This window comes from Chlorocebus sabaeus, chromosome 6 (assembly GCF_047675955.1).
Source record: "Chlorocebus sabaeus isolate Y175 chromosome 6, mChlSab1.0.hap1, whole genome shotgun sequence".
Taxonomy (NCBI): domain Eukaryota; kingdom Metazoa; phylum Chordata; class Mammalia; order Primates; family Cercopithecidae; genus Chlorocebus; species Chlorocebus sabaeus.
In genome coordinates, this window is record NC_132909.1 from 46,544,153 (window position 1) to 46,560,809 (window position 16,657).

Consider the following 16,657-nt stretch of genomic DNA (forward strand, 5'->3'; position numbering starts at 1 on the left):
TCTATCAAATTGACTTCAGGAAGTGTCCCCTGTCGAAGCTTGGAGCTATGGGAGTGTGGAGGCAGGAGAGACTTGTTTCAGTTGGGGGAACCTAGGGGTGTCTTAGAGCAGGGTGTTGGCCTGCGGCAGGCAGAGGCCCCAGGCATAGGGAATACAGTCACGTGCCGCATAACCACGACGGACTGCATATGTGACAGCGCTCCCGTAAGATTACACTGCTGTGTTTTTCCTGTGCCTTTTCTGTGTTTAGATATGTTAGATACGCAGCTACGTGGCATTGTGTTACAGTTGCCTGTAGTTTTTAGTCCTGGGCCACGCTGCCCAGGTTTGTAGCCTGGGAGTACTTCCATTGTCAGGAACACCCCGACAGGAGGCCAGACCCATCCCGACCGAGTCGCGGGCAGTGTGCTCAGTTAGGGGATAGTAGATGGCAGAGACATTGGAGCCCAGGAGTGGCCAATGCAGGAAAGGAATGTTGGGAAGGCCTGGGGTACACTTCGGAAAGTTGGGAGACTCTGGGAAGTGGGCCCTCGTGGGAGGTGGTGGGTGCTCCTGCTGTGCAGGACACACTGCTGAGTCATCAAAGCCCCTCTTGCTGCCCCCCCTTCCCCCCAGTCTCAGGTGACTGCTCTCCCATGTGTCTCCAGGGAGACCATGCATGGGTCAGAGGAAGGAAACAGATGGAACGGAATGGGTCTGTTCTCTGAGATGCCTGGGAGGGATGATGTCCAGGGGACACAGGTCAGCAGCTGGGAGGGCTGCTCGGAGGCTTCATCTGCTTTTGCTCTTAAGCAGCATTTTCAGGAGGGAGGGCTGGAATCTGCTCCCCTCCTGCCTGGGCACGGTTCCACTTCCATCCCTCCTGCCTTCTGCATGGCTGGACAAGACCCTTGAGCCTTTCCCTACACGCCACTCTATCGCTCCAGGACCCAGCTCCCCGGTGTTTCCTGTGGTGGAGCCTCCTCCTTCCCTTCCCATGGCAGGCCTGTCTCTGGCACCGCTTTGGCACGGGTACTCCGCTGCTTTGCTTGACCGAGTCTCCCTGGACAGGCTCAGCCATGGAGGGGGTGCCTCCCAGGTCTCCTGATGCCCTGGGTGTATGTCTGCTGCTGGCTGCGGACTGTCTCTTCATCCTGTCTCTTGATCCTGTCTTCATGACTGTCCTCCATCCTGTCTCTTCCATGTAGCTCTTGGCAGCCGTCTGTATGCTTTGTTGTGGCTCCATGAGGCTGGGGGTGGGGAGGGTCCCATTGTTCACCTCCACACCTGCACCAAGGCATCTGGAATGGCAATTAGAGTTCTACCTCAATGCCCCTGGGGACATCCCAAGGAAACACGTTCCTTTTTAGGGAACTGGCATGTCCCCTTTCTTGGGGTGTCTATACTGTGAGTCGCTGTAGTCCCTAGGCCTCCTACTGCTGGAGGGCCATGGCAGTCTCTCTCTGATCGCTTCCTTCCAGCCCTGCTCCTGGTCCCCACCTCCTCGCAGCGGATTCCTACCGTTTACCACTACTGTTTACCATCTCGTGCATATATACGCCCAGCTTGCTGGCCTGCAGCACCCCTTCCCCAGGCTCTGTTTGCCCTGGGGATGACATCCGTCTTCTCAGCACAGCGTGCACAGACCCTGGCATCTCATGTGCGTGTCCTTCCACCTGGCTGGGGCCATGCTGAATCACCCACAGCCCGCCTGACTCCTCTGTCCCAGGGCACTCCTGGCCCCAGGCCCTGAGTTCCCCTCACTGTGCCTACTGCTGCAGTCATGTCATACGGTGCCCTGTGCCATAGTCCTGGGCTGACTTTGTCCCGCCTGCCCTTCCTGAAGCCCAGGACCCCCCTTTTTTTTTTTTTTTTTGTGATGGAGTTTCACTCTTGTCACCCAGGCTGGAGAGCAATGTCACGATCTTGGCTCGCTGCAACCTCTGCCTCCTGGGTTCAAGCGGTTTTCCCACCTCAGCCTCCCAAGTAGCTGGGATTATGGGTACCAGCCGTCACGCCCAGCTAATTTTTATATGTTTAGTAGAGACAGAGTTTCACCATGTTGGCCATGCTGGTCTCGAACTCCTGACCTCAGGTGATCCACTCGCCTCGGCCTCCCAAAGTGCTGGGGTTATAGGCGTGAGCCACTGCACCTGGCCTGAAGCCTGGGACTCTGTCCTACATACTTTTGTATCCCCAGTGCTGCCTCTTAGCACGAATTCAGCATGTGTTGATTGAGTGAGCAAACAAATAAATCTCCAGGTCCAAAGAAGGGAGAGCTGGGGAATCCAAGGGTGGATCCTTTTTCAGGAGGGTTTTTTTTTTTTTTTTTTTTTTATGAGACAAGGTTTTGCTCTTGTTGCCCAGGCTGGAGTGCAATGGCACAACCTTGGCTCACCACAACCTCTGCCTCCTGGGTTCAAGTGATTCTCCTGCCTCAGCCTCCTGAGTAGCTGGGATTACAGGCATGCGCCCCACACCCAGCTAATTTTGTATTTTTAGTAGAGACGGGGTTTCTCCATGTTGGTCAGGCTGGTCTTGAACTCCCGACCTCAGGTGATCCACCCACCTCAACCTCCCACAGTGCTGGAATTATAGGCGTGAGCCACCATGCCCGGCTTTCAGGAGGTTTTATGTGAAGGGTAGGGGAGGTCAGTAGCTGGAGGTGGAGGGATGTTTCTGGGGAGAGGGTACGTTTTTACCTGGAGCCAGTGGAAGGAGGGCGATGAGGAGGAAACCAGGAATCACAACAGCTGGCGATTGACAAGTCCCTGTGTGTGGGAGTGCTTACCCTCATCTCCAGATGCAGAAGCAGAGGCACAGAGAGGCTGCTCACCCCAACCCAGGGTTGCACAGCATTCCAGCAGCGGGACAGGACTCAAATTCACATTTGTCTGGCAGCACTGTTGACTCCACATGAGACAGCTTCTCTTAGTGAATCCAGATGGGAGGACACAGGCCATAGGTGTAGATGGAGCCGGGCAGTCTCTCCTAAAGACATTTGGCGCTCGGCGTAGTCCTGCGTCCTCCACAGGGCAGTGCATCGAGGCAGGGAGCCTGCTGCAGGCGAGGTTTTTCCTCCAGCAATTCCATTTCTGGAATGGTGAGTTCGGTGGCTAATGCCTGTAATCCCAGCACTTTGGGAGGCCAAGGCAGGAGGATTGCTTGAGGCCAGGAGTTCAAGACCAGCCTGGCAAAATAATGAGACCCCCATCTTTGCAGAAAAATGAAAAAAAAAATTAGCCACACATGGTGGTGCATGGCTATGGTCCCAACTACTCAGGAGGCTGAGGAAGGAGGATCACTTAAGCCCAGGAGCTTGAGGCTATAGTGAGCTATGATCGTGCCACTGCACTCCAGCCTGGACAACAGAGCTCTCTCTTTTTTTTTGAGACAGAGTTTCGCTCTTGTTGCCCAGGCTGGAGTGCAATGGTGCGATCCTGGCTCACTGCAGCCTCTGCCTCCCTAGTTCAAGCGATTCTCCTGCCTCAGCCTCCCAAGTAGCTGGGATTACAGGTATGTGCCACCGCACCTGGCTAATTTTGTGTTTTGAGTAGAGACAGGGTTTTACCATGTTGGCCAGGCTGGTCTCAAACTGCTGATCTCAGGTGATCCACCCACCTCAGCCTCCGAAAGTGCTGAGGTTACAGGTGTGAGCCACCATGCCTGGCCCAGAGCTGTCTCTTAAAAAACAAAACAAAACAAAACCAAAAAAAAAAAACTTTCAAACCTTGATTCTGTGTTCTGATGCCCTTCCTGGTCCATGTCATTCACCTTGGTGCTTTGCTGTGTGTCTAAACGCTCAAGGGCAGTTCTCTTGCTTGTTGGTTCCTCTCCAGAGCGGCGACTGCAGACCTTACCCCTGTGCCATGCCCCACTGCAGGCCCTGAGTTCTGTCTGGTTTGGATGGAGGCCTTGAACCCTGAGCATGTTCGTCTTCTACTGGTCTCACAAGGCTCTCATTTGGGTCCCCGGGGAGAATCCATGAAAATTCCTTCAGATCCTGCTTTTCCTTGTACATCTTTCTATTTCTGTGTAATTTACAAAAGCAACTGGTGATGACATAGAACACCAGGGAACATAGGAAGCCATAAGGAAGCAAACTAACTGGCCCATAGAAATCCTGGTAAGTGTGGCCCTGTCCCTCCAGGTTCCAATAGCGGGGCGATAGGACGCCGTGTGCTTATAAGCCAGGTCACACTGTACCTGCTAGATTGCACCCTTCTCACTTAGCAAGCTGATGAAGATTGGACCCCATTTGTAAACATTCTGCTGTTTTGACTGCTGTAAGATATTTATTCTGTCCCTTGGAGACTCAGCAATTTATTAGCAGCTTAACCAGTCCTCTGCTGTTTCCAGTGCCTCGCAGTCTACATCTGTGCCCTCGAGAGGGGAAAACAGAGAACCCTCTTGCTCTCCCCCTGCTCCTGTGTCACTTCTCAGTCTCCCAGTAGCAGATCTTGTAGCTGTGGTAGGGCACACTCGTGTGTGTTTTAAAGGAATGCCAGTTTGTATTGTTTGACAGAAGCACGATCCTGTCTGTGACCAAGCTCTCCTCATTTGTCACACTTAAAACCTTACACAGCTTGTGCCATTAGGTTCCTTGACAAGGCAGAAGCACATCAAATGGTAGCCTTTAAACACATTAAAAGTGGATGGCTGGGCATGCTAAAGCCTATAATCCCAGCACCGTGGGAGGCCCAGGTGGGAGGATCTTCTGAGCCCAGGAATTAGAGACTGGCCTGGGCAACAAAGCAAGACCCCGTCTCTACAAAAAAATAAAAAATAATAATCAGCTGGGTGTGGTGGCATGCACGTACAGACCCAGCTACTTGGAAGGCTGAGGAAGGAGGATCCCTTGAGCCCAGGAGGTTGAGGCTGCAGTGAGCTATGATGGCACCACTGTACTCTAGCCTGGGTGACAAAGCAAGTCTCTGTCTCTATGAAAAATAAAATAAAATAAAATAAATGTAGAGGGAAGGGTTTAATGAATTCCCATGTACCCACTGCCCATTTACAACAGTTATCAATATTTTGCAGATTTCTTTGTACCACCCTTTAGTTCCTAGGGTTTTTTTTTTTTTTTTTTTTCAGATGACATTTTGCTATGTTGTGCAGGCCAGAGTGCAGTAGCCATTCACGGACCCAGTGATCATAGCTCACTGTAGCCTCGAATTCCTGGCCTCAGGCAATCCTCCTGCCTCAGCTTCTCAAGTAGCTGGGACCTACAGGCACGTGCCACTATGCCTGGCTCCTGTTTTTGTTTTTTTTTTTTGAGATGGAGTTTCACTCCTGTTGCCCAGGCGGGAGTGCAGTAGCATAATCTCGGCTCACTGTAACCTCTACCTCCTGGGTTCAAGTGATTCTCCTGCCTCCACCTCTCGAGTAGCTGGGATTACAGGTGCCTGCCACCACGTCCAGTTAATTTTTATATTTTTAGTAGAGATGGGGTTTCACTATGTTGGCCAGGCTGTTCTTGAACTCCCGACCTCAGGTAACTGCCCACTTTGGCCTCTGAAAGTGCTAGGATTACAGGTGTGAGCCACTGCACCTGGCCCGTTTTTTTTTTTTTTTTTTTGAGACGGAGTCTCGCTCTGCCCCCCAGGCTGGAGTGCAGTGGCTGGATCTCAGCTCACTGCAAGCTCCGCCTCCTGGGTTTACGCCATTCTCCTGCCTCAGCCTCCCGAGTAGCTGGGACTATAGGCGCCCGCCAGGTCGCCCGGCTAGTTTTTTGTATTCTTTACTAGAGACGGGGTTTCACTGTGTTAGCCAGGATGGTCTTGATCTCCTGACCTCGTGATCCGCCCGTCTCGGCCTCCCAAAGTGCTGGGATTACAGGCTTGAGCCACCGCGCCCGGCTGGCCCGTTTTTTTTTAATCTTATAAATTGTATTTCAACATGAATCTCTAACAGTTAAGACCATTTTCCTTTACATAACACATGCCTTATCACACCTTACACAACTAATGGTAATGCCTTTGGTATTATCAGATACCAAGACCGTATTCACATTTCCCTGATTGTCTACAAATGTCACCTTGCATTTGGTCATTAGATCTTGTAAGTCTCTAAAGAAAAAATAAAACTTCTAATTTCGAGATTATTGTAGACTCACAGACTCACACACAGTTGTAAGAGAGTCTAGGCGGGCACGGTGGCTCATGCCTGTAATCCCAGCACTTTGGGAGACCGGGTAGATCACTTGAAATCAGGAGTTTAAGACCAGCCTGGCCAACATGGTAAAACCCCGGCTCTATAAAAATATAAAAATTAGCTGGGCATGATGGCAGGTGCCTGTAATCCCAGCTACTCAGGAGGCTGAGGCAGGAGAATCGCTTGAACCCGGGAGGCGGAGGTTTTAGTGAGCTGAGATCGCACCACTGCACTCCAGCCTGGGTGACAGAGCAAGGCTCCGTCTAAAAAAAAAAAAAAAGAGTCTGTACCATTTATCCAGTTTCCTCTGAAGTAACATTTGCATAATGGTGGTAGAGTGTTGCATCTGGGATACTGATGATGATGGCTATGTTCAGGATCTGAAGGAAGAGTCCTGGATTCTCTCTGGGGACCCAAATGACCACCTTGTAAGACCAGCAGAAGTTGGACATGCCCTGGCTGGGCCTGGTGGCTCATGCCTTTAATCCCAGCACTTTGGGAGGCCGAGGCAGGCGGATCACCTAAGGTCAGGAGTGGGAGACCAGCCTGGCCAACATGGTGAAACCCTGTCTCTACTAAAAATACAAAAAATTAGCCAGGTGTGGTGTTGTGTGCCTGTAATCCCAGCTACTTAGGAGGCTGAGGCAGGAGACTCACTTGAACCTGGGAGGCGGAGGTTGCAGTGAGCTGAGATCACACCATTGCACTCCAGCCTGGGCAACAAAGCGAGACTCTGTCTCAAAAAAAAAAAAAAAAAAGGAAGAAGATGGACAGGTCTGGGGCTCAAGAACTCTGTCCCACCCAGACAGAACTCAGGGCCTGCAGTGGGGCATGGCACAGGGGTAAGGCCTGCACTCCCTGCCCTGGAGAGGAACCAAGAAGCAATAGAACCACCCTTGAGAGTGTAGACATGCAGCAAAGCAGGAAGGTGAATGACATGGACCAGGGAGGGCGTCAGAGCACAGAATCAAGGTTTGAAAGCTTTTTTTCCCTCTTTTTTAAGAGACAGGTCTGTTGCCCAGACTGCAGTGCAGTAGCACAATCATAACTCACTGCAGCCTTGAACTCCTGGGCTCAGGCGATCCTCCTGCCTCAGCCTCCTGAGTAGCTGGAACAACAGGCATGTGCCAGCGTGCGTGATTATTATTATTATTTTTTTCATTTTTTGTAGAGATAGGGTCTTGTTGATAGCCAGATACAGAACACATACCTCCTGTTGCCCTTTGATAGCCACACCCACTTCCCTCCCAGCCCATCTCTTCCTTATCCCCAGCAACCACCACTCTGTTCCTTTCTACAATTTTATATTTTAATGATGTTATCTAATGGAATTATTCAGTATGTTATCTAATGGAATTATTCACCCTTTGAGGGTTGGCCTTTGTCATTCAGCATAATTCTCTGGAATAATTCAGCATAATTCTCTGGAAATTAATCCAGATTATTGCATGTGTGTCAGCCGTTCATTCGTTTTCATTGCTGAGTAGTATTCCATGGTGTGCTTGGACCACAGTTTGCTGAACCACTCACTTATTGGAGGACATTCAGGGTGTTACCAGTTTGGAGCAGTGACATATAAAGCTGTGGCCAAGACTGCATACAGGATGTAGTGTGAACCTCACTCTTCGTTTCTCTCGGGTAAACGCCCAGGACAGTTGCTGGGTCATGTAGTTTCGTGTTTAGTTTAGTTTTTTGTTGTTGTTGTGTTTTTAAGAAACTGCCAATCTGTTTCCAGAGTTGCCGTACCTTTTTACCTTCCCATCAGCAGTGTATGAGTGGCCCAGTGTCTCTGCATCCTCACCAGCATTTGATGTTGTCACTATTTGTTATTTTAGCCACTCTGAGAGGCGTGCAGTGGCATCTTACTGTGGTTTTAATTTGCATTCTCCTATTGGCTAATGATGTTGAACATATTTTCATATGTTTATTTGCCATCTGCTATATTTCCTCTTTGGTGAAATATCTTTTTGCCTTCAGATCTTTTGCCCATGTTCTTCGTTTTTTTTTTTTTTTTAAATTTTATTAGAAATCAGATCTTGTTATGTTGCCCAGGCTGGTCTTGAACTCCTAGGCTCAAGCAGTCCTCCTGCTTCAGTCTCCTGAGTAGCTGGGACTACAGGTGTGCACCACCATGCCTGGCTAGTTTTTTAATTTCATGTAGAGATGGAGTCTTACTATGTTGCCCAGGCTGGTCTTGAACTCCTGGGCTCAAGCAGTCCTCCCGCTTTGGCCTCCCGAAGTGCTGGGACTCCAGGCTTGCCCATGTTCTAATTTGATTGTTTCCTTTTTTGTGCTGTTGAATTTGAGAGCTCTCTAGTATGTGTTTTAGATAGTAGTCCTTTGTTGGATATGTGCTTTGCAAACCTTTCTTTCTAGTCTGTAGCTTGCCTTTTTCTGTTTTTTTTTTTTTTTTGAGATGGAGTCTTGCCCTTGCCCTGTCGCTCAGGCTAGAGTACAGTGGCACAATCTCAGCTCACTGCAGCCTCTGCCCCCTGGGTTCAAGCAATTCTCCTGGCTCAGCCTCCTGGGTAGCTGGGGTTACAGGTGCACACTACTATGCCCAGCTAATTTTTTTTGTATTTTTAGTAGAGATGGGGTTTTGCCATGTCGGCCAGGCTGGTCTTGAACTCCTAACCTCAGGTGATCCACCCACCTCAGCCTCCCAAAGTGCTGGGATTACAGTGTGAGCCACCACGCCTGACCTTTTTCTTTCTTTTTTTTTTTTTTTAAAATACGGAGTTTTGCTCTTGTTGCCCAGGCTGGAGTGCAATAGCGCGATCTCGGCTCACCTCAACCTCTGCCTCCCGGGTTCAAGCAATTCTCCTGCCTCAGCCTCCCGAGTAGCTGGGATTACAGGCATGCGCCACCATGCCTGGCTAATTTTACATTTTTAGTAGAGACGGGGTTTCTCCATGTAGGTCAGACTGGTCTTGAACTCCCGACCTCTGGTGATCCTCCTGCCTCGGCCTCCCAAAGTGCTGGGATTATAGGCATGAGCCACCACACCAGGCCTTACCTGGCTCTTTCACAGTGCAAACATAAAGTTTGTCTGCCAATCTTTCCTTTTATGAATTGGGCTTTTGGTGTCAAGTCTAGGAGCTCTTTGCCTTGCCCTAGATTCTGAGGATTATGTTTTACATTTGAATTCATGATCCTTTTTTTTTTTTGAGCCAGAGTCTCGCTCTGTCGCCCAGACTGGAGTGCAGTGGCGCGATCTCGGCTCACTGCAAGCTCCGCCTCCCGGGTTCACGCCATTCTCCTGCCTCAGCCTCCCCAGTAGCTGGGACTACAGTTGCCCGCCACCACGCCCGGCTAATTTTTTGTATTTTTAGTAGAGACGGGGTTTCACCGTGTTAGTCAGGATGGTCTCGATCTCCTGACCTCGTGATCCGCCTGCCTTGGCCTCCCAAAGTGCTGGAATTACAGGCGTGAGCCACCACGCCCGGCTCATGATCCATTTTGAGTTACATTTTGTGCGAGGCATAAGACTTTTAGTTCGAGGCCCATATTTTTCCTATGGATGCCGATTGCTCCAGTGCCCTTTATGGAAAGGCTGTCCTTCCTCCTGAAATACTTTTGCACCTTTGTCAAAAAATCCACCGGGCATATCTGTGTGTGTCTGTTTCTCAGATTCTCCATTCTGTTCTGTGCTTTACTGCCTGTGCCTGCCCCCTGCCAACACTCCACTGTCTTAACTACTCTAGCTATAGGGTCAGTCTTGAAATCAGATAGACTGACTCCTTCCACTTTATTACTCTTTTTCAAAATTGTTTTAGCTTCTCTGCCCTTTTTTTTTTTTTTTGAAGACAGAGTCTCGCTCTGTCGCTCAGGCTGGAGTGCAGTGGCGTGATCATGGCTCACTGCAGCCTCCGCCTCCCAGGTTCAAGTGATTCTCCTGCCTCAGCTTCCTGAGTAGCTGGGATTACAGGCATCTGCTGCCATGCCTGGCTAATTTTTGTATTTTTAGTAGAAACAGGGTTTCATCATGTTGGCCAGGCTGGTCTTGAACTCCTGACCTCAGGTGATCCACCCGTCTCGGCCTCCCTAAGTGCTGGGATTATAGGTGTGAGCCACCGTGCCTGGCCCTGTAGTACTTAAATTACTAGCGAGATGGAACATATTCTTTCTAACTTTGCTGCATCTCTTTCTGAATTGCCTTTCTCTTCTCTTTGCTCATTTTTAATTGAGATGTCTTTTTCCTTGTGATTTGGAAAAGCTCTCTTTTCACTTGTCAAGTCTTCTCCTTCTCTTGGTAACATTTACTTTAGCTCTGGTGTAGAAACCTCTGATGGAGCAGTTGGAGAGAGCTGTCCGTCCAGTCTAGGAAGATTAGACATGCCCCAGCGTTTCCCTGATGCCTTTTGAATGCTTTGAGTCAAGTCCCAGTTCTGCCACGTGCTTGCCACATGACTGAGCCAGGTTACCTCACCCACAGAATGTGGGCTGGCCTGCCGGGAGGGCTGGGCTCACGTGGGGTGATGGTTGTGCAAGGCCTGTGGGGGCCTCTAAGGGGAAGGCAGAAGTGGAAGGATTATCAAGCAAGCTCTCCTCTGGGCTATGTTTTTGCATCCGTGGGTTCTTCTAAGTAGGAACTCAGACTGAGATGTGTTTCGGTGTTATGTGCCTAACTTCCTGCAAAACTTGGCAGTGGCATTGAAAAACACAACCGTTATGGGGTCTCAGCTTTCCTGGGGAAATGGCAGGTCATTGGAAACACTGGCTTTCAAGTCCATTTATATACTCAAATCGAGTGTTGGCTTTTGACCTCTTCTGTTTAATAAAATGCTCCAGCATGTCATCACGGACATGCATTTTCCCAGGCCAGCATATACATGAGGCTGTCCTGTGGCCCGGTGCCCAGCCCTGTGACACCTGGGCTGTCATTACAGGGTGCACAGTAGGTGAGGGTCAGACTCCAGGACCACCCATCCTGGGTGCTTCGCTGACTGTTGCTCATTGGCTGTTGTGGTCCTGAGCAGGGCAAACTTAGTTTCCCCACCTGTCAACTGGAACTAATAATATTACCTGCCCTTTAGCGTTGTTGGGAGGATGAGAGGTACTGGATATGAAACAAAGGATTATAGGTACTTCTCTGAACATTTTACAGTGAAAATGGATTGCTTTCCAAAAGCCATTTTGAACCAAGACTGACGATCATTTTTTTGTTTTGCACAAGAGCGTGTACTTTGCTAGCAGAGTGAGAGTGACAGTTCCAGCAGGAGGCAGCCAGGCATGACGATGTAGGAGGCATCCTGCCCTTGGCCACGTGCAGGGATCAGGGTTGGGTGAACTCTGCTAAGGAGTCGTTAGAACACAATCCTGAGACAGTTTCTCCTCCAAGGTGGTTCTGCTGGGTTTCTCCATCTCAGCTGCTGTCCTGGGTTACAGGTACAGGCGCTTGTGTAAATTGTGGTGTTTTAAAGCCTTCAGAGCAGAAGGATGTGAACTTGTCCTTCTCCATGTGCCCCTCTCCCTGTCATCCCACTTGTAAATTGTTTCTGGGCTGGAGGATAAGTGAGGAGGTCACAGGAACTTTGCATGTTGTCTCAGCATTTTAAGACAGGAAGAGCAACTGAAAGAGCTGAAAGCTACATTGAACCTCATCAATAATTCACACACTGCAGAGGCGAAGATGGCGTCTTCTCAGCACCGTGGGCTGGAGGAGGACACCATCGGGTCAGCTCTGCTGCACTTCCTTCCATTCCTGCAGCCACCCCGGTACCACCTGCGGCCTCTTACGCTGCAGGCCTCATCCCCTGGCGCGCCCCCTCTCTGCCTTTGCCTCGGGCTTGGCCCCGGGCTCACTTTGGGGTCAGAAATGGGTGGGCAGCTCCAGAGGCTGCTGTCGGCACACAGAGGGCTCTTTCCCAGTAGCTGTGAGTCTTCCTTTTGGGGGCCAAGAGGTCTCTGCGCAAGGGGCCAGTGACAGACTCCCTGGGGCTGGGGATTCGTGTCATTAGCAACGTGTCTTCAGTTCTGCCGCAATGACATATCAGGGCAGCGTGCAGGTGTGACTCTGTCGTTCCCGGGAAGAGGCCTGGCATAAGAGGAAGTGGCAGTTGAGGCCTGGTGCTTTCCCTTCTTTCTTCCCCCTTCTGCTTTTGCAGTACCTGACATATATGTAATTAGATCAAAACCTCTGACCGCTGTCATTGTTCCAGGTTACCCAGATAGACTCTCGTAGTGATGAGCAGTGGTTGAGCCATACTCCCTGGGCTTTCCCTCAGCTGTAGGTCTTTTGAGAGTGACACCCAGTGGTCGTCAAGTATTCGAGCCAGATGGGCCCTTAGCATGGATGGGCAGAGGCTGGAGCTCTGGGCTGTGTCCTTCAGCGACTCTTCTGGATTAGTCCGGGCCTTGTTTCTCTTGGTTGCAGATCTTGTTGCTCATTAGCACCTGGGAAGTGGAGCAGATATTTAATAACCCTGCGTGCCTCAAAGACTGAAACTCTTTTTTTTCCCACTGGAATCACAGTAGCTTGGAAACCTCTTTCCCTTGCTTCCCATGAGATTGTTAAAAAACTCGCCTGGGGCCGGGCACGGTGGCTCACGCCCGTAATCCCAACACTTTGGGAGGCCAAAGCAGACGGATCACCTGAGGTCAGGAGTTCGAGACCAACCTGGCCAACATGGTGAAACCTCGCCTCTACTAAAAATACAAAAATTAACCGGGCATGGTGGCACGTGCCTGTTGTCCCAGCTACCCGGGAGGCTGAGGCAGGAGAATGGCTTGAATCCAGGAGGCAGAGATTGTAATGACCTGAGATTGCACCACTGCTCTCTAGCTTGGGTGACAGAGCAAGACCCTGTCTCCAAAAAAAAAAACTCTACTGAAAATGTGCTTCAGATCCGGACCTCTCTGATCACTGGCAGGAAGGGCACCTTTGTCATTTAAAGTGAGGGCCTCTGGAGTCTGTGAACCCATGGCAGGCGATGTGCTGTTTGCTGCCTAGACCTGACCACTGTCACCTTTACTGACAGGTGACAAACAGCCTGCCTGCCTTGGCCTCCTTTCTGTGGTCTTCTTCCTCTGGGGAGACATATTTTGGAAATAAGCTGGGGTTTGAACCCAGGAGGTGACACAGGTGTGATGGTTGGACACTGCCATCTAACGAGGTTGTAAGATATTAAGGGTGACGGCCACTCCAGGTCCTTCCTGTACCACTCCACCAGGGATGGTGTCACTGCCTCCAAGTGCGAGGCAGGCAGCCATCCGGGGGCTGCTGTTGCTATACGCTTACCTCCTAAGTCTCTTCCATGATGTCTTTGGTCTTTGTCTGTTTTAAAAATGATGGCTCCTAAATCTCTGGCTTTTCTTGCTTTTTCATTTTATTCTAGTTTTTTCTGCCTTTTCAGTGTTTCCCCCTTTCTTTTCCTCTTTTTCTTTTTGTTTTGACTTTTTCCTCTCCCCTTTCAGATCTTTATGCTATTTTCCTTCTATTTTCATTTTGTTGTGGTAGTTTTCTCTGTACTTTCACTTCTTCTTTTTTTTTTTTTTTTTTTTTTTTTTGAGACAGAGTCTTGCACTGTCGCCCAGGCTGGAGTGCAGTGGCGCAATCTTGGCTCACTACAATCTCTGCCTCCCAGATTAATGTGATTCTCCTGTCTCAGCCTCCTGAGTAGCTGGGATTACAGATGCACACCACCACACCTGGCTAATTTTTTTTTTTTTTAATAGAGATGGGGTTTCACTATGTTGGCCAGACTGGTCTTGAACTCCTGACCTCGTGATCTGCCTGCCTTGGCCTCCCAAAGTGCTGTTTGGGATTACAACTTTTACTTCTGTATACATTCACAGGTGTTGGCATCCCCCAAAGAAGCTGACCGTAATCTGGGCATTATTATTATTTTTATTTTTATTTTTGAGACAGAGTTTCCCTCTTGTCACCCAGGCTGGAGTGCAGTGGTAAGATCTTGGCTCACTGCAGCCTCAGCCTTCTGGGTTCAAGCGATTCTCCTGCCTCAGCCTCCCAAGTAGCTGGGATTACAGGCACACGCCACCACGCCTGGCTAATTTTTGTATTTGTTGTAGAGATGGGGTCTCATTCTGTCATGTTGGGCAGATCTCGAACTCCTGACCTCAGGTGATCTGCCTGCCTCGGCCTCCCAAAGTGCTGGGATTACAGGCGTGAGCCACCGCGCCCGGCCCGGGCATTATTTTTAGCTTGAAGTGACCTTTTGTAGCACAACAATATGCAAGTGATGGGTGCATATTGGTTCAAATCCAATGACCATAACTGGAAGGAGCCTACGTCCCCCTGGTTTTATTCATCGTGAGAGATCGTACAACAGCAGTCTGAGAATTTGTTGGATAAATACTGTAATCCTGCCCCCGAGACAGTCCTCTTTTCCCCGCCCAGTTCTATTCTCTTTAGCTGTTTACACACCCATTCTGTATAATTAGGCGTCATTGTGCATTCTTCACTTTTATCGCTTATTACATCAGCGGCAGGTCTGTAATACCAACACACGTAAACTTTTACAGCCAGCATTTCAGGGGCTGCATAATTCCCCACCAGGTTGGCACACTCCCCTGGGTGTCCCTTCTCTCCCCTGGGAGACCTCTGGCAGAGGTCAGGATACGGTGGGAAGTGTCTGGACTTGGCCGCCAGCCAGGCTGGATCCAGGTGTGGCCTCTGGTGGCTCCGATTCTGAACAGCGATGTCTTGGGGCTCTGAGGTGTTGGGAAGTGGAATATCTTCAGTGCCAAGCTGAGGACACCGCACTTCCTTCCTGCCGTGGTGGGAACAGTCACTGGCGAGCGCTCTCCGGGCGCGGGCTGGTCAGTGCACATCTTTGAGCATTCAGGTAGCTGGAGGAGGATGGATGGGATGGGTGAGAGAACCAGACCCAGGCTAGGGAAACCGGTCGAAAGCTTGCGGGCCCGGTGATTCGTGATGACGTGTGGAAACTTCTTTTCTGATTCCGGAGCCAAAGAACAATCTCAGAGGATAGAGTGTCTTTTCCCTCTGAGCTCTCCAGGAGCTGAAATCCCTTTGCTCAGGAATGGAAATTGACACTGGGCTGCTGCTGCTGTTTCCTGAGTGACTGGATTGTTTGCCCTAGAATTAGGATTTATTCAAGAACATTAAGCTTACTTTTTCTAAATCGGGTAAGCATAATAATATCTGTGTCTGAAGATAAACTGAATTCTGTGTTCAAAGGATGTATAAAGTGCATACATTTTGACTCTTAACTATCATCATCTATTTTGGTCATGACAAAATTGAGGGGTCAACCCTTTTTTTCCCCAAGGGGATGCGTTCACTTTTGACCAATATCTGTGGTTTCATTTACAGATTCCCACTGGAAATTCGTTGTATGAATCTTATTACAAGCAGGTGAGTTTAGCTGATGTCTTTTCAGATGGAACTAGAGCATGCCTGAGCTGAAAGCACAGTATGGAATAGAAGCCCGGCTGAGCGGCTTTTTGTCCTTTTCTGTTCGCCGTCAGCGGATAGTCAGCGTGGCGGGTGCTGTTTCACCTGCTGCTGCATTTGCTGAAAAGTTATTTTGCCTCTTGCTCTCCCATCTCAGGTCGATCCAGCATACACAGGGAGGGTGGGGGCGAGTGAAGCTGCGCTTTTTCTAAAGAAGTCTGGCCTCTCGGACATTATCCTTGGGAAGGTATGTGAAGATGAATAGTGATTTCTCTTCTGTGGCTGCCCTCACAGCTCCCCCCGCAGGTCAGGGCCAGCCTGTGCAGGCCTCCTTGCATGGGGCTGGGCCTCCTGGGGAGTGGCCTGGTCACTGCAGACCTCTCAGGCTGCAGCTGGTGGATCCAAACGCCCAGGTGGCAGCCCCCTCAACTACTTTGGTAGCAGACAAGAAACCCGAGTACTTTTGGGGTCTTGATAGCTTGTGGACTTTTTTTTTTTTTTTTCTTGAGACAGAGTTTCGCTCTTGTTGCCCAGGCTGGAGTGCAGTGGTGCGATCTTGGCTCACTGCAACCTCCTCCTCCTGGGTTCAAGTGATTCTCCTGCCTCAGCCTCTCGAGTAGCTGGGATTACAGGTGCACACCACGACACCCGGCTAATTTTTTGTATTTTTAGTGGAGATGGAGTTTCACTATGTTGACCAGGCTGGTCTTAATCTCCTGACCTCAGGTGATGTGCCCACCTCAGCCTCCCAAAGTACTGGGGTTACAGGTGTGAGCCACTGCGCTTGGCCACTTGTGGACTTTTGTTGGGGGAAGAAGGGTGTCATAAACACCATTGGCTTGGGAGCTGAGTGCACCTGGATGTCCTCTGGGCCCTGCCGCTGACTGGCTGTGTGCCCCGGACAGATCATTCAGCTGATCTGAATTGGCCTCTTCATCTGCAGAACAACCTGGGGACAGTCACTCCTGCCCCGCAAGGCCGGTGGTGGGGTGGTGGCAGCTCTGGTTTTTGTTAACACATGGACAGTGATCATCAGTCATGCTTATGAGCATTTTTGTGTTTCCACAGATATGGGACTTGGCTGACCCAGAAGGTAAAGGGTTCTTGGACAAACAGGTATATACACATGTACACAGAGCAAGTGGA

The 16,657-nt window shown here is 50.1% G+C and overlaps 1 protein-coding gene across 1 annotated transcript in view; it reads left to right on the plus strand.

Annotated features, from left to right (window-relative positions):
• Nucleotides 1-16,657, plus strand: part of EPS15L1 (epidermal growth factor receptor pathway substrate 15 like 1) — a 115,343-nt gene that overhangs the window by 12,815 nt on the left and 85,871 nt on the right. The window contains 3 exon segments of the mRNA XM_007995644.3: nt 15,431-15,472; nt 15,669-15,758; nt 16,580-16,627. Of these exon segments, the coding sequence (XP_007993835.1) occupies nt 15,431-15,472; nt 15,669-15,758; nt 16,580-16,627 (180 nt within the window).